At 40.7% G+C, this 24,522-nt stretch overlaps 2 protein-coding genes across 10 annotated transcripts in view; one reads left to right on the top strand and one right to left on the bottom strand.

Annotated features, from left to right (window-relative positions):
- The window catches only part of LOC130834993 (zinc finger protein 445-like), a 47,606-nt gene that overhangs the window by 8,695 nt on the left and 14,389 nt on the right, over positions 1–24,522 (top strand). For 4 of the 9 annotated variants that reach the window (XR_009048810.1, XR_009048811.1, XM_057706156.1 and 1 more), the window contains exon 1: positions 6,607–6,830. The exons of 1 other annotated variant lie outside the window; for it this stretch is intronic. The gene's annotated coding sequence lies outside the window, so the exon portion shown is untranslated. Of the gene's footprint in view, positions 1–1,627; positions 1,707–6,606; positions 6,943–24,522 lie in introns of those variants that run through there. 4 more of the 9 variants (XM_057706149.1, XM_057706151.1, XM_057706150.1 and 1 more) reach the window with 4 other exon arrangements.
- LOC130834994 (ribosomal biogenesis factor-like) lies at positions 20,394–20,688 on the bottom strand. The gene is made up of 2 exons (XM_057706158.1): positions 20,566–20,688; positions 20,394–20,450 (listed from the first exon to the last, which is right to left on the bottom strand). The coding sequence occupies exons 1-2, from the start codon at positions 20,686–20,688 to the stop codon at positions 20,394–20,396; spliced, it is 180 nt and encodes a 59-aa protein (XP_057562141.1).

Here is a 24,522-nt window from a genome sequence, read left to right as displayed (position 1 = left end):
TGTGCAGCAAAGACCCAATGCAGCCAATAAATAAATTAAATAAATACATTTAAAAAAATGATGCTATTGGACCTTAAGTCAGATCCAAGCATCAAACAGGGGAATGAGGCAGGTCAATGACAAAAACAGGAAAGGACAAGGCAAACATAGGAAAATGCAAGCCCCAGCGAAGAAATAACATGGCCTCTTTCACAAGATCCTGTCATGGGCACTGCAAACATCTGGGTCAGCGAGATAAAGAAAAACTAATGTATGCACTCTGGCTTCTGTACATTGCTTCTGCATAAATAAACATAGCTATAGGCTCTCAAAAGTGCAGGAACTCGTCTATAAAAGGAGAAGCTTTCCTTTGGTTCGGGGCTCAGTCTTTAGATGTGAATCCACTGGGCCTATACAGGTACATTAAACATTGCTTCCTACATTATAAGGCCTCGGTGTCCTGTCTGCCACTACCGATTCCTCCAACACAACTTCCTGGTAGCCAGGGAGAGTCGACCCTGAGCATGAGCACGGGTCACTTGTCTGTTTCTATAGCAGGGAGCAAAGGCAATTGCGAGTCATCTGTTGATTGGATATGGTATGCATACTTTCAGTGTGTAGAGCAGGAGAAGAACAGATGAATACCTTTCCTTATATGGGATGTGAAGCAGGGCATGCTGTTTGGGAGGGCTCAGAGATGTTACAAAGATTGCTATGTGACAGAGTGATAAGAGTCTGGTGACTCTTTGTTCTAGGGATGTTGGCATCCTGAGTCCCTTTGAGTTTATCTTCTTCTCTGTCCTTGGAGCACCACAATTAGGTCCAGGTAGCCTCTACGCTCTGCTAGTCCCCAAATAATGATGAAAACCTTCCCTGACTATTCCCATCGCCCACGGGACTAGTTACCCATTCATAAATCTTAGCTTAGGAATGCACTTACCCCCATATCCTAGGTTAACTATAAAAGATTATCCCAATGGTCCCTCATTTCTACTCCCTTCTGCCTATGAAACCTCTTGCTTCAGAGGCCCTCTCTACCTGCTAAATTGGATGCAGTCTGACTCATGAATTGCTAATTAAAGCCTTTTGGCTTTAAAGATCTTTAAAATTTACTCAGTTGAATTTTGTTAACAGGAGAAAACAGCTGAAAGTTGTGGTCAGGAAAAGTTTTGCGTGCCTGTGTGGGCTGGGAAAGAGCAAGTATCACTGCTTGTCGTGGTGATGGGGGAAGGGACTGTGCTGAACGGAGCCTCCTTTAGGATTTGGTTCCCCTCCTTGAAGAGTTCCCCAGAGGGTACTAAATGGCCCCCTTTACAATTCTTCCTGGCCAGCCTGGTCAGCTAGATCTTGCTGGTCCCTCATGTGACCCCTGGCTTTGATCCCGCTCTTCCTTGCGTGGAGGGAGCCCTCGAGGGAAGCCCTGCACACACGTTGGAAGGGAGACTGATAGAGCTCTGGAGTACCAACAGAAGGCAGGCGGCCAGTGGGTTAGGTGTGGGGTGTGGGGACGAGCCCCTGGACTGGGCTGGGCTCAGAGGTCTTCCAGCGAGGCAGTGGGTCCCGGGAGAAGCCGAGACGTTGGCCCTCCTGCCTTCCTAGAGAGGCCGAGAGGCCCGGGGCGGTGACGCGCTTGCGCGATACGGGCCAGCGGAGAGCCTGGCGCGGGGCGGCTGGCGCGGTTAGGGCCGTGCGGTCGAGTACCGGGAGACTCGGGGCTGCGGGAGTCGGTGAGCTGGGTGGCTGGGGGTGGCGGGGGGGGGGAGGCGGGGAAGAGCGGGGGAAGCGGCGGGGGCTGCGGTGCGGGCACGGGGTTCCGAGGGGGCGGCGGGCGAGGCTCGGCCTGGAGGCGGCGCCCGGGCGGGGGTCTGGCCTGGAAGCCAGACCCGCGCGGGTGAGGGTATGTCTGCCTGCGCTTGGCTGCCCCGGGCGCGAATTTGGAGTAATGGTTTCTGCGTTTTATCACTGCTCCCAATTATGCAAACAAAGCGTACTCATTTGCAGATAATGAGGTGACGCGAGTGAGCGTAAGAAAAGTAAAAGTACCCGCAATCAGTTAATGTTTTTCTTCTGAAGGCTTCCTGACCTTTTAAGATTTGTGCATGATTATGCAAACTCTTATACATGTACAAATATATCTTTTTAAGAAGTGGGATTATTGTACTGCTTTTTAAAAATATATAATCCATATATTTTATTTTTAGTTAAAAAAATTGAGGTGTAATGCACATAGAACATCATATTGGTTTCAGGTGTACAACAGTCATTCCATATTTGTATACTGTTGCTTTTAAAAAGCTTTTTTTTAAGTATTATTGTGACAAAATATACTTAACATTTACCACACGATACAAAAAATTGATCGTTTAAGTCATTTTAAAGTGTATAAATCAGTGGCATTAATTACATTCATAATACTGCTTTTTGAAAATTATAATATCTTCAACTTGTGGGATGCATTTGTTCATATATTGGTTAAAATTGGGGCCAGCATTATGATAACCACTGAGACATGTTTTTGCACGTATACTTAAAAGACAACATTTTGTTTGCAGTTTATTTTCCATAGTACACATTTCCTGAAGCTGTAAATGCTCAACAAGTGATATGAATTAGATCGATTGTTTCTGTTTTCAAAATGAAAGAGTAGTATATAAAATACAGTTTTTAAACACAAGGTAAAGCTGTAACCTAAAACCACTCTACTGCCTTCTCACTTACCTTGGCCTAAGAAATCAGAGAATATTCATATTCTTAAGTAAACAGTGGTGGCCAGGAAACAACACCATTCTGGTTCAAACTGTTTGCATTTCAAAACTGCAAACTTATTAATATTGGGTGGGTTATTTTGCAGGTAAGTGTCAGAGAGTGGTTTTAGCTCTAATTTGATTTCAGGGAAGTTTGTTATACACGTGTATATTGTGTGTATTTTCAGGGGCTGATGAATGAGGCTGCTCTTACATGTTGCTCTTAATGTTGAGGAAAGGCTGACAATTTTTGGTCAAAAACCCCCAAAAGATGGGAATGATAAACCCCTATGTGTACTTATAAGTAAGAGAAACTGATAAAAGCATGAGAAATAGTAACTATGCCACTGTTAAGTTTTCTTTGGCTCCTGGTATCCAGGAAGTATTAATGCATGAGCATTCTATGATGTCATGCTCAAAAGCAATGACAGAAAGTGTAGTAAAATATAACTCATATTACTTTGTAATCTAAAGTATTTTTAATATCAGAAACGGTTTGAAAGAGGTCCCTCAGGTGAGGCATCATGTGCTCCACAAGATTGAATTATTGAGCTTATACTTTTCCTTCCCTGATATTAGACCTGTTATCCTCTTTCCTTGTTTTATTTTACTACATAGCACCTGTCACTGTCTCTATGTCATTGCCTGTCTTCCCATAAGCTGTTCAAGACAGTGCGTTTTGCCTGCTTTATTCACTGCAGAGACCTTAGTGCCTAGGGCATAATAGGTGCTTATTAGATATTTGTTAAATTAATGGAAGAGTGAATTCAAATTGTAGATAACAATTGACAGTATTCAGTATCCTTGATTGCCAAGTTAATCCTTAATATGTAAGATAGAAATAAATTAAGAAAAACAGTAACAACTCCAATGTTTTCAATTTAAAAGCCTTTTTATTTTGGATAATTGTAGACTCACAGAGGGTGTCAGAACTTTAGAGTTCCCTTATATCTTTACCTGTTTTGCCTAAAGGTAGTATCTTGTATAGCCATACTACAGTCATCAAACTTAAGAAATTTACAAGGGTCCATTACAGTTAATTAAACTGCTAATTTATCCGGAGTTCATCACTGTCTCGCTGATGTTCTTTTGCTGTTCCAGGATCCAGTCTAGAATCCCTCATTCCGTTTGAGGGAATGAGGGATATTGTCATGTCTTATGGTTCCCCTTCAGTCTGTGACAGTTCCTCAGTTTTACTTGTTTTTCATGATCTTGACGCTTTTCAAGTATTCTGTATTTGTAATTTTAGAATGACCCTCTAGATTTGGTTTTGAAAGATGTTCTCCTGCTTAGATGAGGGTGATGCTGATATGTCTTCTTTCTGGTGATGCTACTCTTGATCCGGTATTTATGCCAAGTTTCACCACTGAAAAGTTACTGTCTTTCCTTTGTAATTAGCAATTATTTTGAGGAAGACACTTTGAGACTTTGCATAGAAATATCCTTTCTTTTCAGTTTTCACCCACTAATCAGCATTTCTTAGTGGATCTTGCCTAGAGCAGTTATTATTGTGATGTTCTTCTAGGTGCCTTTCATTTCTGTGTTTTCTTCTACATTTATTAACTGGAATTCTTTGTGAGGAAGAGTTGTGCCTTCTCTCCCTTCTGTTTATTTACAGTAATGTTGGGTGTTTATTTTGGGGGTATAATGCAGTGTAATGTTGTTTATTTTGTGGCTTAAATTATTCTAACTTTGGCCATTGGGAACTCTTTCACGCTTGGCTCCTGTTTCCCCTTACATGCTCCCATCCTTTTTTGTGTCTTTTTCTGATTTTCAGGCACCACAAGATACTCATCTTGTTTTTTTACCTCCCCCAGCCCTGGAATCAACCATGTCTGCAAGGATTCCTGGTTTTGTTTATTGTAGAATGGCATTGAGAAACCAAATTTGGGCCCTGGGCTGAGCTCATTTCTTAATTGGCAAGTTGGTATAAATATTAACATTTTAAATGTGTAGTAGAAGCAATCTTTCTTTAGTGGCAATTGTCTTAGAAACTTGTTTGCTTATTATCAGTATATAAAATAAACTTTAAGTATCCTCTCATTGGCAGAAAAAACATGAGACTAAGAGACTACTCAATGAGGATTTTAAGAGGAAATCAAAATTACATTGCATATAAGATGATTAAGCAAAATATCAGAAAGAAGAAAATATCCCTGAAAAACACCCACGTGATTGCTTGGGATTTCCCCTGTTCTTTTCCAAGCCATTTTCATTTGGGAATGAAACTGGGTGAAGGGATGAAGCCGTGGGGGAGAAGGGGCCTGATCCATCTCAGGTTGCTCCCCAGGCCTGCAGGCTCACATTTGTGATATAATCTTAACAAGTTGATGAATGAAGCTTTTCTTCTGTCCTCAAAAGCTGGTTGGGACCTGGGAAGAACCCTGAGGCGTTAGGATACTTGAATTTAATTGGGCAGTTTCAGCTCACTGGCCCCCAGGTCTTTACTGTGATGTGGGGCTTTCATTCAGACTTTGAAAGGCCCAGGAGGTGGTTCACTTTACCCATGTTCATGGTTACAGAGGCTGGGCTCAAAGGGCTGGAGTCCTTTGCCATCTTCACAGGCAGTTGCCCTCATTTTTCTGTTGGTCCATCTTCTCCTCACTTCTTTACAAATACTTCACTGACCTCTTTGGACATTTCTGCAGCAGCTGCTTCAGAACAGGTCAGCTTGGAGGCTTATGTTTGGTGCTGATTTCACTGTGAGTCTTCGTTTCCTGAGAGAGGTCAGTGCCATTTATATTTCCCACTGGATGCGTTTCTTCAAAATGTTTCTCTCTGGCCTCCAATTCATTCTGTTGAGTCTCACTCCCAGATTTCTCTTCCCCTGAGTGTCTTTCTCTTCCCCAGTCTGTTGTGCACGTTTGGCTGGGAATGTCTCTGCCTCTTTCTTTGACCCTCAGCTTCCTCCTGAGCAGCTGTTTCTGCTCTCGTCGGTGCTGCTGGGCGCAGCAAGGCTGGAGCCTGCCCCTGCTGCTCCGGAAGCACCTTTCCTTCTCAGCGTGTTGTTTTTGTGTCTTCACGTCTCTTTTTATAGGCCTTTGGTTACATACCTTATCACTTCTCAGTTTTCCTTTGCTTTTGTTTTCTCTGTATACTTATTTTCCTTACCCCACCCCCTTCTTTCACAGCAAAGCTTCATTTCTCTGCCAAAACTTCAGCAGCTTCCTCAGCAGACATGATCCCAGAGTAGTTCTTCAGTTGACTCTCCATGCCCTTGTAGCAGCACTGCAGTTTCTTTTCTGGTTGATGGTGGGGATATTGAATAATAGCATCTAAAATGAGAAGGAACTTTGAGACTGAAAAACGAAGCAGGCAGCTCCATGAAGTGTAATTATGGTGTTTATTGTGGGCACTTGCAAAGGGTTAGTGGGGGCGGACAGCCATCCAGAGGGATTGGCAGCCAGAAGTTTGTGCGGCCAGAAGAGGCATGGGGGAGTTTAAAGGGACCAAAGCGAAAGGTAGACTCTGCTAAGCGAGAAGCACATTTGTGTCAGTGGAAACTGGGGGTTTCTCCTCCCTTCTGAGGTCTCGTGAACGTTATTCCTCATGGTCCATTAACCTTTTGGGCTAGCAAAATGTATTCTTCCAGTTTTCATATCAGGTGAAGGCAAGAGAAAGAGTTGATAGGGAACTTACCTGGCGTGGGTGCATTCCTTGTGAGTAGGCTAAAGCTCAGAAGGGGGACTTTGGGCCCAAAGTGGAGCTGACAAAATGAAGTCAGTGTGGTCCAGCCACATAGATGGCATGCTTTCTTCGTCCCACCTCAGTTTACAGTCATCTTTTTGGACAGTCCTGGCAGTACTTGCTGAGTTCAGTAGCTGTTTGTAGGAGATGATGGCTTACTGGTTGAAGTAACGATTTCTTTAAATTTTCTTAACAGTGGTGGGAGGTGGAGGGTTCCAAGGGAAGATGACCATCGTCTGTGACCTGGTGCACTGAGTGATGGGGCCACTTTACAGCAGGTGCCAAGGTCTGCTGGTCCACCTCATACTTCGGTTGGAGGACGGAGGGAATGAAAAGTGCCCCATTGAACTGAGAAGATATCTTAAGACGGAAGAAGAAGGCAAGCAACTCCATATGACCAATGGATCAGTTTATTAGAGGGTAATTTACTCACATGGTGAGATCAGGTGGATGAACTAGAAGCATTTGCAGCTGTACTCCGCACAGCTATGGGGCCACTGGGACAGTTTTATAGTTAACCTAGGGTACGGAGGTATGTGCTTGGAAACAGAAAGTGCATTTCTTTCTCCCTCCCTCCCTCCCTCCTTTTTTTTCTTGTAAAGAAAGGGAAGTTTATTTTTATTTTTTAAAAAATTTATGTATTTATTTATTTATTGGCTGTGTTGGGTCTTTGTTGCTGCATACAGTTTTTCTAGTTGCAGGGAGTAGGGGTGGGGGGGCGGGGGCTACTCTTTGTTGTAGTGCTCGGGCTCCTCACTGCAGTGACTTCTGTCGTTTTGCGGAGCAAAGGCTCTAGGCGCATGGCCTTCAGTCATTGCGGCACATGGGCTCAGTAGTTGTGGCTCTTCGGCTTTAGAGCGCAGGCTCAATAGTTGTGGCGCACGGGCTTAGCTGCTCCTCAGCATGTGGGATCTTGCTGGAGCACGGATTGAACCTGTGTCTCCTGCGTTCGCAAGCAGATTCTTAACAACTGTGCCACTAGGAAAGTCCCTCTTTGTTCCTTTCTCTCTCTCTCTCTATTTCTCTCTCTCTCTTTCTCTGTTTCTCTATTTCTCTCTCTTTCTCTTTTTCTCTCTTTCTGTGCATTTCTAAGTCAAGTTTTATGAATGCGTGACTAGTCTGGTGGGCAGTGGGAATGTCTCAGTGAAGGTCTTCATCGTTGTTTGGAGACTAACAGAGCATAGAGGCCACTTGGAACTAACGATCCGAAAACAATATCTATTGACTACAACGCACTTGATGACAGAAAAGTGATTTAACTTGTACAGTCACAGGTAGGGTCAATGGAGGGGCAGGAAGAATTGAATGGGCCCATGATGGTGTCAGTAATGCTAACAGCGATACATTTTTTTTTTTCAATTGACATACAATAAACTGCATATATTTAAAGTGTACAATTTGATTTTTTTTTCTTATTAGTAATGTATATATGGCAATCCCAATCTCCCAATTCATCCCACCCCAACACCCCCTGCTTTCCCCACTTGGTCTCCATATGTTCTCTACATCTGTGTCTCTATTTCTGCCTTGCAAACTGGTTGATTTGTACCATTTTTCTATAGTCCGCATATATGTGTTAATATATATTTATTTTTCTGACTCACTTCACTCTGTATGACAGTCTCTAGGTCCATCCACATACTTTTTTTATAGACTCTCTTTTGGTTTGGTTTTGTTTTAACATGCTCTGTCTTTCTTTTTTCTTTTGCATGTTGAGGTTTTGGACAGCATTTTGCTCTCTCTTGTTCTCTTCCTCAGTTGTCAGTTTTTATTTTACCTTGTTCTCAGTTCAGCCAGCCTAGCCTTCTTTGGTTTGGTTGTTGACTCAGTGGCTACAATAGAACCAGGGTCAACCGGGTTTCTTTCTCCTTTTGTAGTTGCTTGAGCTGCAGCCACCAGCTATGTACAAGTGCCCTCAAGGATGTGTAGCCTCTTCTGCTGAGTGCCCACCTCTTCAGTCCTGGGAGCTGATACTCAGTTGCTTTTTTTTTTTTTTTTTTTTTAATTGGCTGCACTGTGCGGCATGCGGGATCTTAGTTCCTTAGTTTCCTGACAGGGGATTGAACCCCGGCCCCGGCAGTGAAAGCACCGAGTCCTAACTGCTGGACCTCCAGGGAATTCAAGTTGCTTTGTTTTTTAAGCAGAATTATTGATCACCTTGCTGATTATGAAAATAGTGTTGCACAATTCAGGAAACATAGAAAAATAGGAAGGGAAAGCCCTCTAATCCCACTTGCCAGAGGAGATAACTGCTGAAAACACTTTGGTGGCCAAGGCTTAGGAACTTTTTTGTGCATATGCAAACTGTGCTTTATTTTTATTTTGTTTAAGACATTAGTGAGTTCGTTTAATATCATTTCTAAAACTTGCCTCTTAATTTACTTTTTATTTTGGGAAATTGGGAAAAGACAAAAAATATGAAGAAGGAAATAACAGGCAGGCACATTTGCAACACACAGGAGTAACCTCTTCTAACATTTTGGCATATTTGTAGTCATCATTTTTGATGTACAATCTTAAAATGAAAAGAGACCTTGTACATAAAAATCAAATTACTACAAATAAACTGAAGTCCCCTTTAACTGTTATTCCCAGCCTTCCCACCCCCACAATCAGTAGGAGTTTTTGTAAATCCTTTTAGGCCATTTAAGAACTTCTCAAGTGCTTGGACGAGGGTGAGTCAAAAATTATCAGCACTCCAGTTATATTAAAACTTCTGTTGGCCGCGCTGTCTTATCAGCACTTTCTGTTCAAGGCTACTGTCTCTCCAGTCACTGCTGTGCAGGTGTGGACGTGTTCATTTGTAACTTCGGTGCGAGCAGAAATGGATGCCCCACTTGTGATTTGCATGAAAGAAGGGCAGTGTGCAGTGATTTGTTTTTTTGTGGTCTGAGGGTGTACCTGGTGACATTATTTACTGACGACTTTGTGCACAGTATGGAGAAAGTGTTTTTTCACAAAGAAGTGTGTATAAATGGATAGAGAAGTTCAAGGACGATTGCACAAGTGTTAGCCATCAAGAAGGAGCCAGACGCCTGTCCACATCCACAGCTGATTACAACACTGACCGTACATGTGAAATGATTCTGTTGAATAGATGAGTGACAGTGGATTATGTGACAAATCATTTGCAGATCAGCCATGGCTCAAAGGTTCAACAATCAACAATGCTCATGAGATGCTTATTGAAGAGCTGAGCCTAAACTTCGAATTAAACACAGAGGACTGCTCTCCAAGGGCATTGTGATCTTGCATGACAATGCACGTCTGCACACTTCTTCCTACACTGTCCACACTGCAAAAACTTCCTTTTGAGATGTTAAAGTATCCTCCCTATAGTTCTGACCTTGCTCCAATCGACTTTCACTTGTGTGGTCCCCTGAAAGCAGCCCCATGAGGACGAAGATTCAGTTCTCATGCAGAAGTGAAGACAGTGGTGCATCTATGGCTCGCAGCTCAACCTAAAACATTTTTTAATAAGAGAATACGAAAGCCTGTTGACAGATGGACAAAGTGTATTGAAAAGCAAGGAGATTATGTTGAAAAATGATGCAATTGTCTTTTCTAAAAGTTAATTAAAATAAATTATATAGCCAGAGTGAAGATAATTTTTGACTCACCCTCGTATGTACATCACACCTACACCCATTTACACATAAATATGATTTTAGGTTTTTTCTCCAGTTATATCTAGGGTTCTTTTCAACTTAGCCTATGTTTTTGATATTTGTTGGGAAAAGCAGTCAGGCGCAGCTTCCTCTCTCTTGCATAACACTGTAAGAGTAGCCTTGGGCTAAGGACATTCTCTTGCAGAGAAATCAAGAGCCCTCACAGCCTGTGCTGTGCTTACAGCCTTTTGAGGGGCTGTCTTTACCTGTTCAGTGCTTAATGTATACCCCATTTTTCTACTTAAGTGCATGTGTCAATGGCCCCCAGGCCCATCCCTGCTTTCTTTATTTCAGATCCCATGGGCAAGGCGCCAAGAGCCTACTGTATCATGAAGGGTGGTGCTTGTACCTGTTCCACCCACATGGCTTTGGCTGTGATGTGGATCCGTTGGTCATGGGGGACCAATGGATTGCAAGTGGTTGAACCTTGTACACTCTATTTTCTTCTCTTGTTCTAAGTAAACACTGTATCACTTGAACCTAGTGTGTGTGTTGTCTGTTTTCAGAAACTTAGAATTATGCTCTGGTCTCATCTGTGGGTGGCACTTACCTGCTTTTTAACCTTGGCTGCACAGCTTGACCACCCAGTAAACAGTGAAACAATTATATTGTTTCTTAAAGGTCTAGTACAGCCTTTTAAATTGTTGTATGGTATTTTATCCTATAAAGTGTTACACTTTTATTTAGTTGTATTGATGGACAAGGAGGTCGTTTCCAAAATTGTGTTATTACACAGAGTACTCTAGTGAACACCTGTGCAAATGCCTGAATACCTGTACAAGTGTTGTTCCAGGGAGCGTCCTAGCAGTGAAATTTCAGGGGCATAGGTAATGTGACTTTTTAGCTTTACTGCAGACTTTCAAACGACCTTTCCTGGTGGCTGTATACATTTACACTTCTATCCAGTGGTTTGTGCTTTTGTTTTTTTTTTTTTTGGACAAGAGGTTTTAAAATACAGCCATAGTCATAAATCACCTTTTTCCTTTTGTTTTATTAAAGGTTCTTACTTTTTGTTTGTTTTAATATTTATTTATTTCAGTGCACCGAGTCTTAGTTGCAGCACACAGGATCTTCATTGCAGCATGCCGGTTTTTTTCAGTTGTGGCATGTGGGATCTAGTTCCCTGACCAGGGATCGAATCTGGGCTCCCTGCATTGGGGGTGCAGAGTCTTAGCCACTGGACCACCAGGGAAGTCCCTGTTTGTTTTCGAAGTTAAGTCTTTAGCTAGAATTCATTTTTGTGTGTGTGATCCCCTGCAGGGACTGAAGGATGGCTGTATTATCTATCTAGGAATGGATTTGCAAGTAGTAACTGTATACTTAATAATGCCTGTTTTCCAGTGTGGCCGCACCAACAGTGTATGAATGTTCCAATATCTGTCTCCACACCTTACCAACACATGTTATTTTCTGACTTTTTGATTCTAGCCATCCTAGTGGATATGAAGTGGTATCTTATTGTGGTATCTGCTTTTCCCTGATGACTAATGTTGAGTATCCTATGTGTTTTTCAACCATCTTTATATTTTCTTTGAAGAAATGTCTGTTAAGATGCTTTGTCCAATTTTACTTTTTATTTTTATTTTTTAAAATGTTAATTTAAGAATTTTTATTGAGATATAATTGACATACAGTAAACTGCATGTATTTAAAGTATACAATTTGATTTTTTTTAAGAACTTTTATTGAGATACAGTTAACATACAATAAACTGCATATATTAGAGTGTACAATTTGGTATCCCAGTCTCCCAATTCAGTCCCCCAGCCCCACCCTGCTTTTCCCCCTTGGTGTCCATATGTTTGTTCTCTACATCTGTGTCTCTATTTCTGCCTTGCAAACCAGTTGATCTGTACATTTTTCTATATTCTGTGTATTTGCGTTAGTATATGATATTTGTTTTTCTCTTTCTGGCTTACTTCACTCTGTATGATAGTCTCTAGGTCCATCCATGTCTCTACAAATGTCCTAATTTGGTTCTTTTTTATGGCTGAGTAATATTCCATTGTATGTATGTCCCACATCTTCTTTATCCATTCATCTGTTGATGGACATTTAGGTTGCTTCCATGTCCTGGCTATTGTAAATAGTGCTGCAGTGAACATGGGAGTGCATGTGTCTTTTTGAATTATGGTGTTCTCTGGGTATATGCCCAGCAGTGGGATTGCTGGGTCATATGGTAACTCTAGTTTTAGTTTTTCAGGGGACCTCCATACTGTTCTCCATAGTGGCTGTATCAGTTTACATTCCCACCAACAGTGCAAGAGCATTCCCTTTTCTCCACACCCTCTCCAGCATTTACTGTTTGTCGATTTTCTGATGATGCCCATTCTGACCGGTGTGAGGTGATACCTCGTTGTAGTTTTGCTTTGCTTTTCTCTAATAATTAGTGATGTTGAGCAGGTTTTCATGTGCCTCTTGGCCATCTGTATGTCTTCTTTGGAGAAATGCCTATTTAGGTCTTCTGCTCATTTTTGGATTGGGTTGTTTGTTTTTTTGATATTGAGCTGGATGTACTGTTTATATATTTTCGAGAGTAATCCTTTGTTGATTCCTTTGCAAATATTTTCTCCCATTCTGAGGGTTGTCTTTTTGTCTTGCTTATAGTTTCCTTTGCTGTGCAGAGGCTTTGAAGTTTCAGTAGGTCCCACTTATTTATTTTTGTTTGTATTTCCATTACTCTAGGGGGTGGATCAAAAAAGATCTTGCTGTTATTTATGTCGAAGAGTGTTCTTCCTGTGTTTTTCTCTAGGGGTTTTATGCTTTCTGGTCTTACACTTAGGTCCTTAATTCATTTTGAGTTTATTATTGTGTATGGTGTGAGAAAATTTTCTTTCATTCTTTTATATGTAGCTGTTCAGTTTTCCTAGCACCACTTATTGAAGAGACTAATCTTTTTCATGTTGTATATTCTTGCCTCCTTTGTTGTAAATTATTTGACCATAAGTTGCCGAGAGCAGCTCGGCGACTCGAGGTGAGTGACAGGTGCCGCAAGCTTGAAGAAGACACAGACACAGACTGAAGAGAAAAGTGGGACCGGGGGGCTCAAGACCTCTCGGATCAAGAGCCCTGCTGACTCATCCCAGGTTGCTTTTATTGAGTTCTTCGGCTAACATTCTCAGGTTACACTCATAAACAATCAAAGGCCTCACATGACTGAGGCAATTATCTTTGTTTACTTCCTGGGTCCGAGTTGAGCAGGTGTGGATTTGAGCTGGGCGTGGAGAGCAAAACAGCCCTGGGGGCAGGAGACCTCTCTCAGATATTGGGGGTCTGTGCCCCACCCCTGTTGGCCCCTCTGTGACTGTGCCTGTCTTAGGTTGTTCCTCCCTTGAGGAATCTTACCCGTCTCTGGCTAACCAGTCACCCTCCAGGGCCAAACATGGTGATATAAGGAAGGCTCTATGCACCACCCCTGTTGGCCCCTCTACGGCTGTGCCTGTCTTAGGTTGTTCCTCCTCTGAGGAATCTTACCCGTCTTTGGCTAACCAGCCGTCCTTCAGGACCAAACAGGGTGATATTAGTCTCCACGCCCCGCACCCTCAGTTCCTCCACTGCTCAAGCAGGACATTCTGAATCTCATTGCTCGGCCCACATACTTTAACATTTTCAAGGTTTCAGAAAGGGTCCCGAATGTCTTCCCACATCTCCCCCTTTTTGTTTTCGTAGGAGAAGATAAGCCTATTCAAGTTATTTCTTTTTCAGTCAATCCTTGGAGTGTTCCTCCTGCGCACCTGAGAACTAAACATAGGATAATTAAAAGACAACAAAAAGTATCAAAATGCTTAGGAGACTGCTATTCATGCCTTTTATCCAATCCAATGGATGCAATGCTTTTAATCCATCAGCTATACTTTGTAAAGTAGCAAATTTGGTGTAGAGATTGCAAAGACGCATATTGCATGCCAGTTATTTTAGTTTGTAATTGTTGTATGTCCAGTGTGAAACCATCCGCTCCATATCCCAGCAGATGTGTCACTGGCATCATGGCCATCCCAGATTTGTAATGTTCTTAAACTTAAGGGAAGTTTCCATATTTCTGTTTGAGCTCGGCCATTCTCTAATTGAGGCCAAGGAGGTACTAATCCAGTCCTAAGCCATAAGATGGGATAGGGCGAGTGCATGGCAATATTGGTATATGCCATCACAACCTTTTATAGGGATTGCAGGAGGAGTTGTTTTGGTGTAAACCATTAGAGACTGCATACCCCTTAGGGGACCAGTTTCATACTGTTCCATAGGAACCATTAAGTAGTATCACACCCTCCATCCCATGGCAAAAATCCCAAAGAATCTGATCTTGTCTGTCAGCCCATATCCGTTTTATTTTACACAAAGGTCTATCAGGGATGGCATAATTAGTAAACTTAGTCTCTTGATATCCAAAGCTCAAACCTGAAAACAAATGTACAAAGTTCATCTCCGGAGATTCTATATCCCATTCAAGATGGCGTTTCTTTGGAGCGCTCATGATATGGCTTAATTCTCCGAGATGGAATCCACACAGGTTCCAGGCCTTGTCCTGGTGACACACAAGCAAACCCTCTTCCCCATGTGATTAACCTTCCTGATGACCAGATATTAGTCAATGGGTCCTGCCACCATATCAGAAAAATTATAGAAGCATCTGGTATAGGAATCCATTGAGTTTTCTTAAGAAACTGCAAAATGGGATTTTTCGGATAGTGATTATCAATTTTCCCAATATAATCAGCAAAGGCAATTTGCCAACTTACACAATTTTGGAAACAAGCCTGAATTTCTTTAGTAGTTAAATTAATAATTATATGTGAAGGGTCAGTTCCAATTAAATGCTTACTTCGAGTTCTTCCCTTCAGAACCAACTGAGTTAATAATTCTAAATAAGGTGACAAGGATTTTACCACAGTATTTGCTAAAAACAACCATTCCACAATTCCTTCATTTTGCATTAATATCCCTGTAGGTGAATGAGGAGAAGTTAATATAATTAATTGCAATGGCTGATTAACAGTTACTCTCTGTAATTGAGAAGAATGAATTTTATTTTCTACAAGTTTTAGTTCCTCTAAAGCAGCTGATGTTAAAGTTCTTGGACTATTTAATTTTGAATCTCCTTTTAACAAAGCAAATAGGTTAGACAATGCATAGGTGGGGATCCCTATGCATGGGCGAAGCCAATTAATATCTCCTAGGAGTTTTTGCAAATCATTAAGAGTTTGGATTTGATCTGACCTCAGTTCCACCTTTTGTGGTCTAATAGTTGTTCTATCAACTATTGTGCCCAAATATTGATATGGGTTATGCATCTGTACCTTTTCTGGAGCTATTTTAAGTCCTGCTCTATCAAGGCAAAGCTGCATGCTAATATACGCAGAAGTAAATAAATCTTGATTAGGAGCAGCACATAAGATATCATCCATGTAATGGATAAGATAACAATTAGGAAATTCTAGTCGCACTGGTTCAAGGGCTTTAGCAACAAAATTCTGGCAAATAGTAGGACTATTCAGCATGCCTTGAGGTAACACCTTCCATTGAAACCTTTTTCGAGGTTCTTTATTATTTAGCGCAGGCACAGAAAAAGCAAATTTTTCTTTATCTTTGGGATGTAATGGAATGGTGAAAAAGCAGTCTTTCAGATCAATAACTATTAAAGGCCATTTAGCAGGGATCATATTAGGTGATGGGAGGCCTGGTTGTAAGGCCCCCATTGGTTGTATAACTGCATTGACTGCCCTGAGATCTGTTAATAAATGCCATTTACCAGTTTTTTTCTTTATTGGAAATACTGGAGAGTTCCATGGGCTAAAAGATTCTTCAATATGCCCTTTTTCTAACTGTTCAGTCACTAATTCTGTTAGAACTTCTAACTTTTCTATGGTTAAAGGCCACGGCTCAACCCATACAGGTGTATCAGTTTTCCAGGTCAATGGGATTGGTGCTGGGGGAAGAAGTAAGCTTTTACGAACAGTGGCCACTAGTGAAAAGATTGATATCCAAGACCTTCTCTATTTGCATTACCTTCAGCTGGAATGGGAAATAGTTTCCCTTCATGATATTTACCAAAACCTAACCCTGGCTGATATCCTTGATTTATCAGCATTTCTTGACTTTGCATACTATAAGTATCTAACGTTGGGATGTGGATTTCAGCCTTCCATTGTTGCAATAAATCCCTTCCCCATAAATTAATGGGAAGGTCTGCTATATAGGGTTGTAAGTGGGCTGGCTGCCCATCTGGGCCAATACAAGGCAATATTTTAGCACTTTGCTGCAAGCCATGAGCTCTACCTAAACCTACCACTGTAATGTCTGCAGGACAAGTAGGCCAACGAAAAGGCCAATGATTACTGCTTGTAATTGAAACATCAGCACCTGTGTCTATTAATCCTCTAAAAGCTTTTCCATTTATAGTTACTGAGCACGTTGGGCGTGTTTCTAAAATTTTTTCAGAGAGGAAAATTCCGGCCTCTCCTGTGCTTCCAAAGCGTTTCATTCTCCTTACTTTTGTACTATTGCCAGTCTTATAATATGGCAGAATAAGCAACTGTGCTATTCTATCACCTGGATGGGCTTTCCATGGAACCGAAGTTGATATCGTCACTTTAATTTCTCCAGTATAATCATTATCAATCACTCCAGTATGAATTCTAATTCCTTTTGATGTTAAACCAGACCTTCCTAGTATTAAGCCAACGGTTTCTTTTGGCAAAGGTCCAGTAATTCCTGTCCTGACCAATGTTGGAGTTTCTCCAGGCAGTATAATAATAGATTCCGCACAAGGAAGGTCTAAGGCTGCGCTGCCTGCTGTGGCTGGTGATAATTTCATGACACTGTGGAGTATTGGGCCATTTCTGTCTGTTTCTAGATCTGATAGGCTCCCTTTGGTTGCGGGGCTAGGAGCGAGCCCCATTGATAGTTTCCCGACAAGGGGGTTCCATCCTTATGGAAGTTAGATTTACACTGGCTTGACCAGTGAAATCCTTTTCCACATCTTGGACAAAGTCCAGGCTGTTTTTGCCCTTTGATTACATTATCTTGCAAATTAACAGCCCTTCTATCCACTCTCTTCCTACATTGTTTCTTTGTATGTCCTTGTTTACCACAGTTAAAGCATTTCCCTGGAAATTTGTTATTTATTTTCAGTCCAGCCATAGTTTGTGCCATCATTGTTGCTTTAAAGCTCTCAGTTCCCACTCCCTGACACACTCTAATATAATCATTTAATGTTCCCTTTCCTTTCATAGGTCCAATGGCCTTCTTACAATCTGTATTCGCATTTTCAAAAGCCAATAATTGCAAAATAGTATCAGCAGCCTCAGCATTAGTGATCTGCCGCTTGATAGCCTCCTGTAATCTGGCAATAAAGTCAGTATAGGGCTCTTTTGCCCCCTGCATGATCTTTTGAAAAGAGACAGGAGCTTGCCCTTTAGCTTCTATTTTCTCCCAGGCTCTTAAACAACAACGTCTCACCTGTTCTATGGCCTGATCTTCCATCAGAATCTGATCTTGAACTCTGCCCCAATTTCCACTACCTATCAATTGATCCAAGGAAATAGGAATCTGCCTTGCTCGATTCTGGTTTGCCATAGTTTCAGCATGATCACACCACCAGGTTTTGAATTGTAAAAATTCTCCCGGGGCTAGTACTGCACGAGCGAACGTTGCCCAATCAGCTGGAATCAAACGAGAGCCTTTGGTTACTCCCTGTATGATACCTATGGTGAATGGAGAATTTACTCCATAATTTTGTACTGCTTGTTTTAATTCTTTCAATATTTTGAAGGGTATCGGCTCATGTACTGCCTCATAAATTCCATTGGGATTATTAGGATCCACTCCAGGTGCCACCCTTTCATGAATAGTTACTGGAAATGCCATTTGCATAGCTTCCAGATCTCCCTCTTGTCTAGCCTGCAAAATGCCCTTCTGTAAGGGTGATAAAACTGAGTGTCCTTTAGACACAGGAAAGGCATAAGCTCCCCCAGGCGGCATTAAAGAGGGTGGAGGAGGGGGCAGTATAGAAAGTTTGCCCTCCTCCACAAGTGAGGGAGCCGAGGGTCTTAATCCCTCAGCCATTTGTATTCCCTTTTGTTTTTCAGTTTCGTTTGGTACCGCACATGCCCATCGGTCCTCTGATGGGGCCGGCTTCTTCATCAAAGCTAACATTTGAGCCCTCAGGAGCCCATAGAGGCTCTAATAGAGGCTTTAATATTGACTTAATCAGAGACCACATTTGACCAAACAGAACCAGGTACGGGAGTCCCTTTAGAATGCAGTTTTTTAAGTTCGCTCCCAACCTTATCCCAAGTACATAAACCCAGTGTTAGCCTAAAGAAGGAAACCACATACAATATTCTCAACTATTTACAGAATTTATAACAATCGACCTTCACCTTGCTTTTTACAAGACCTTCACTTGCTTTTTACTCCACCTGCCCTTAGGAGCTGCCGTAACAGGCATACATCTGGTCGATATTAATCTGAACTTTCTTTATTTCCCATAGTTTACCCCGAACACAAACTACCCAAGAGATTTACTTACTGGCAGGATTTTTTCAGAGGCCTCTTACTCTCCTCTTGGGGGCTTCACGGCACTTCCCAATTCTTTACTTTCATCAATTTCACTTTCCGTGAACCTTCGTCACTCAAGCCTTTCGTGCCCCACGTTGGGCGCCACTTGCCGAGACCAGCTCAGCGACTCGAGGTGAGTGACGGGTGCCGCAAGCTTGAAGAAGACACAGACACAGACTGAAGAGAAAAGTGGGACCGGGGGGCTCAAGACCTCTCGGATCAAGAGCCCTGCTGACTCATCCCAGGTTGCTTTTATTGAGTTCTTCGGCTAACATTCTCAGGTTACACTCATAAACAATCAAAGGCCTCACATGACTGAGGCAATTATCTTTGTTTACTTCCTGGGTCCGAGTTGAGCAGGTGTGGATTTGAGCTGGGCGTGGAGAGCAAAACAGCCCTGGGGGCAGGAGACCTCTCTCAGATATTGGGGGTCTGTGCCCCACCCCTGTTGGCCCCTCTGTGACTGTGCCTGTCTTAGGTTGTTCCTCCCTTGAGGAATCTTACCCGTCTCTGGCTAACCAGTCACCCTCCAGGGCCAAACATGGTGATATAAGGAAGGCTCTATGCACCACCCCTGTTGGCCCCTCTACGGCTGTGCCTGTCTTAGGTTGTTCCTCCTCTGAGGAATCTTACCCGTCTTTGGCTAACCAGCCATCCTTCAGGACCAAACAGGGTGATAATAGTCTCCACGCCCCGCACCCTCAGTTCCTCCACTGCTCAAGCAGGACATTCTGAATCCCATTGCTCGGCCCACATACTTTAACATTTTCAAGGTTTCAGAAAGGTTCCCGAGTGTCTTCCCACAATAAGTGTGTGAGTTTATTTCTGAACTGTCTATTCTATTCCACTGATTTATGTATCTTTTCTGTGTACATGTGCACATGCCTGCATGCAGCACCATACTATTTTGATTACTGTAGCTTTGTAGTATAGTCTGAAGTCAAGGAGCATGATATCTCTAGCTTTGTTCTTTTTTCTCAAGATCACTGTAGCTATATGGGGTCTTTTGTGGTTCCACATAAATTTTAGGATTATTTGTTTTAGTTCTCTGAAAAATGCCATGGGTTTTTTGAAAGGGATTGCATTAAATCTGTGGATTGCTTTAGGTAGCATGGAAATTTTAGCAATATTAATTCTTCCAGTCCATAACTATGGAATATCTTTCCATTTCTTTATATCATCTTCAATTTTCTTCAATAATATTTCATAGTTTTCAGAATATGTAGGTCTTTCACCTCCTTGGATAAGCTTATTCTTAGGTATTTTATTGTTTTTGATGCAATTTTAAATGATTGTTTTCTTGCCTTCTCTTTCTGTTAGTTCACTAGTAGTGTATAGAAAAGTGACAGATTTCTGTATATTAATCTTGTATCCTGCAACTTTACTGAATTCATTTAGTCTAACAGTTTTTTGGTGGAAGCTGTGGAGACTTTAGGGTTTTCTATATATAGTATTATGTCATCTACAAATAGTGACAGTTTTACTTCTTCTCTTATAGTTTGGTTGCCTTTTATTTCTTTTTCTTTTTTTTTTTTGTCTGATTGCTGTGGTTAGGATTTCCAATACTATGTTAAATAGAAACAGCAAGAGTGGGCATTCTTGTCTTGTTCCTGATTTTAGAGGAAAACTTTCAGCTTTTCACCATATGATGTTAGCTGTGGGTTTGTCATAAAGGGCCTTTGTTTTTTGTTTGTTTGTTTGTTGTATTAAACATTTAATTTATTGGTCTTTTTGGGGAATTTGGTGCATCGCCAGTGTATTACAACTGAGCCATTAATCTTGTAGCTTCATCAACTGGTTTGTTTTCATGATGCTGCTGAAGAATCAACTTTCTGCAGAGGCTTGAGGGAAAGGCCTTTTGAGAAGTTTGCAAGTTCCTTTTGTATATCTACAAAAGCTTTATTCATTCTGTCAACTTTTTCATCATTTACGATGTTTATCTTCTTAAGATTAGTGGTAACTGGTTTTGCTTTATTTTTAACCTTAAAGCTTTTTTGGCTGGCTATGTGGAACACATTCCTGGACTTCTGCCCTCTTAGTTTGTTCTTGGCCATTGTCTCCAATACCCTCGTGGAGCTGGTCAAGTTCCAGGTGACGCCATCTGCACGCGCAGGATCCAGGAAGTTTCAACGCCTTTGTTATATTGAGATATTTCCCTCTAAACCAACTTTGATGCGAATTTTTGTCATTGAATTTTGTCAAATGCATTTTCTGCATCTAGTGCGATGATCATGTGGTTTTTATTCTTCATTTTGTTCATGTGGTATATTATGTTGATTGATTTGCAGATATTGAGCCATTCTTGCATCCCTGGAATAAATCCCATTTGAATATGGTGTATGATCCTTTTTATATACTGTTGAATTTGGTTTGCTAGTATTTTGTTGAGGTTTTTTGTGTCTGTGTTCATTAAAGGTACTGGCTTGTAATTTTCCTTTTTTGGTAGTGTCTTTGGTTTTGGTATCAGGATAATGTTGGCATTGTAGAATGAATTTGGGAGTCTTCCCTCTTCTTCAAAAGTTTGAGAAGGATAGGTATTAGGTCTTCTTTATACGTTTGGAAAATTCCCTTGTGAAGCCATCCAGTTCTGAAATTTTGTTTGCTGGGAATTTTTTGATTACTGATTTAATTTCACTACTAGTGATTGGTTTGTTCAGATTGTCTGTTTCTTTTTGATTCAGTCTTGGAAGAGTGTGGGTTTTTAGAAATTTATCCATTTCTTCTAGGTTGTCCAGTTTTTTGGTATATAACTTTTTTTAGTATTATGACTTTTTTGCATCTCTGTGTTATTGGTTGTAATTTCTCCTCTTTCATTTCTTACTTTGTTTTTTTTTTTGGGTCCTTTCCCTTTTTTTTTTTCTTACTGAGCCTGGCTAAAGGCTTGTCAGTTTTGTTTATCTTTTTAAAAAAACCACAGTTCTTAGTTTTATTGATCTTTTCTGTTTTCTTAAATTTCAGTTTATTTTCTCTCTGATCTTTACTATTTCTTTCCTTCTGCTGACTTTGGGCTTCATTTATTCTTCCTTTTCTAATTCCTTTAGATGGTAAGTTTGTTTATGTGAGATTTTTCTTGTTTCTTGAGGAAGGCTTGTATTGCTATAAACAGCTGCTTTAGTTATGTCTCATAGATTTTGGAAAATTGTGTTTTTATTTTTATTTGTCTCAAGGTACTTTCAGATGTCCTCTTTGATTTCTTCTTTGATCCATTGGTTTTTTAGTAGCATGTTTAGTCTCCACATGTTTATATTTTTCCCATTTTTCTTCTTGTAATTGATTTCTAGTTTCATATAATTGTGATTGGAAAAAATGCTTGCTATTATTTCTATTCTCTTAAATTTGTTAAGATTTGTTAAGAGTATTTTGTGGCTTAGCATGTGATCTATCCTGGAGAATGTTCCATGTGTACTTGAGAAGAATGTGTATTGTGTTGGTTTTAATGGAATGTACTATAGACATCTGTTAAGTCCAGCTGGTCTAATGTGTCATTTAATACCACTCTTTCTTTATTGATTTTCTCTCTGGATGATCTGTCCATTGATGTAAGTGGGGTGTTAAAGTCCCCTACTGTTATTGTATTATTGTCAGTTTTTCCTTTTATGTCTGCTAATATTTGCTTTTTGTATTTAGGTGCTTATATATTAGGTACATATATGTTAACGAATCTTACATTTTCTCTCTCTCTCGTTTTTGTTTTTTTGTTTTTGTTTTTTTTTTTTTGCCTCACTGTGTGGCTTGCAGGATCTTAGTTCCCTGACCAGGGATTGAACCCGGGCCCTTGGCGGGGAAAGTGTGGAGTCCTAACCACTGGACTGCCAGGGAATTCCTGTGTCTTCTTCTTGTATTGATCTGTTTGTTATTGTATAATGTCCTTTGTTTTTTGTTATAGATATTGTTTTAAAGTCTACTTTGTCTGATATGAGTATTGCTGCCTCAGCTTTCTTGTCATCTCCACTTGCTTGAAATATCTTTTTCCATCCCCTCACTTTCAGTCTGTGTGTGTCTTTAGCTCTGAAGTGAGTCTCTTGTAGGCAGCATATACACGCATTTTGTTTTTATATTGTTAGGCACCCTTTGTCTTTTGATTGTAGCATTTAGTCCATTGACATTTAAAGTGATTATTGATAAGTATGTACTTTTTACCATTTTGTTATGTGTTTTCTTGTTTTTGTAGTTCTTCTTTGTTCTGTTCTTCTACTGTTCATTTCTTTCCTTATGGTTTGATGATTTCCTTTAGTTGTATTCTTGTGTTCCTTTCTCTCTAGTTTTTGTATATCTATTATAAGTTATCGGTTTGTGGTTTTCATGGGGTTCATATATGTTAATCTGTAACTATGTTTATTTGTTTTAAACTGATAATCATTTAAGTTCAAAATACACTCTAAAAGATTTGTATTTTTCATTTCCCTCTCTCACTTTATGTTTTTGATTTTGTATTTTACATCTTCATGTTTCTCCCTTAACTGTTTACTGTAGTAACAGTTGATTTTACAACTTTTGTCTTTTAATATTTGTGCTAGCTTATTTAAGTGATTCCTCTTTACTATATGTTTGCCTTTACTAGTGGGGTTTTTCCTTTCCTATAAATTCTTCTTGTAGCCTATTTTTTTCCACTTAGAGAAGACTTTTTAACATTTCTTTTAGGGTCTGTTTAGTATTGATGAATTCTTAGTTTTTGCTTGTCTCAGAAGTTCTTTGTCTTTCTATCAATTCTGAATGATAACCTTGGTGGTTAAAGTATGCTAGGTTGTAGGTTTCTCCCCTTCAGCACTGTAAATATATCATGCCTCTCCCTTCTGGCCTGCAAAGTTTCTGCAGAAAAATCTGCTGATAGCCTTATGGGGGTTCCCATATATGTGATTCTTTGTTTTTCTCTTGCTGCCTTTAGAATTCTCACTTTATCTTTCATTTTTGCCATTTTAATTTGTAATATGTCTTGGTGTAGGTCTCTTTGGGTTCATCTTGTTTGGGACTCTCTGTGCTTCCTATACCTGGATATCTGTTTCCTTCTTCAGGTTTGGGAAGTTTTCAGCCATAATTTCACCAGATACCTTTTCAGTCCTTTTCTCTGTCTCTTCTCCTTTGGAACCCCTATAATGTGAACGTTGACATGCTTGATGTTGTTTCAGAGGTCTTTAAAACTGTTCTCATTTTTGAAAAAAAATTGTTTTTCTTTTTGCTGTTCTGATTGGGTGATTTCTGTTATTCTCTCTTCCAGGTCACTTGTGCATTCTTCTCTGTCACATGGTCTGCTGTTAATTCCTTCTAATTCCTCTTTCATTTTAGTTATATTTTTCAGTTCTGACTGGTTCTTTTGTATATTTTCTAGTTCCTTTTTAAAGTTCCCACTGTGTTTATCTATTCTTGTCCCTAATTTAATTAGCATTCTTACTACTGATGCTTTGAACTCTTTACCTGGTAAATTACTTATTTCTCTTTCATTAATTTTTGTTTGTTTTTATTTAGGGGATTTCTCTGGTTCTTCCATGTGAAACAAATTCTTCTGTCTTCTCATTTTACTTGACTTCCTGTCTCTGTGAAATTAGGTGAAAGTTACCTATCCTGATCTTGAAGGGGTGTGAGAGCGTTCCTGTATAATCTTTGCATGCCCAGTGGCTTTGGTGGCAGAGCTGGATCAGATGTGAGCATGACTCACACCTTCCCCCAGGGTGTGCTCCCGCTCTCACCTTAGTGTGAGGTGGGGCTGGAGATCTAGGGTTAGAGCTAGAGCCGGGCGTGAGCCAGAGCTTCTCTTACGCTCAGTAGACAATACCACCCTATTGGGGGCAGGGGTGGTCCCAAGTTGCTGGAGCAAAAGCCCTCAGGGTCGGGTCCAAGCCAGTTCTGTACCCTGTAAGTGTGTGCTCTCCTCCCTCCCAGGACTGACCCTT

The sequence above is a fragment of the Hippopotamus amphibius genome, chromosome 13 (genome assembly GCF_030028045.1).
Source record: "Hippopotamus amphibius kiboko isolate mHipAmp2 chromosome 13, mHipAmp2.hap2, whole genome shotgun sequence".
Taxonomy (NCBI): Eukaryota; Metazoa; Chordata; class Mammalia; order Artiodactyla; family Hippopotamidae; genus Hippopotamus; species Hippopotamus amphibius.
The sequence above is the reverse complement of the archived record's forward strand: the minus strand, read 5'-3'. Positions and strand labels throughout refer to the sequence as shown.

Coding starts and splice junctions, on each gene's coding strand:
- LOC130834994 (XM_057706158.1), bottom strand. CDS start 20,688: ATGGCCAAGAACAAACTAAGAGGGCAGAAGTCCAGGAATGTGTTCCAC. Junction 20,451..20,565: donor ATCTTAAGAAGATAAACATC/GTAAATGATGAA, acceptor TTGATTCTTCAG/CAGCATCATGAAAACAAACC.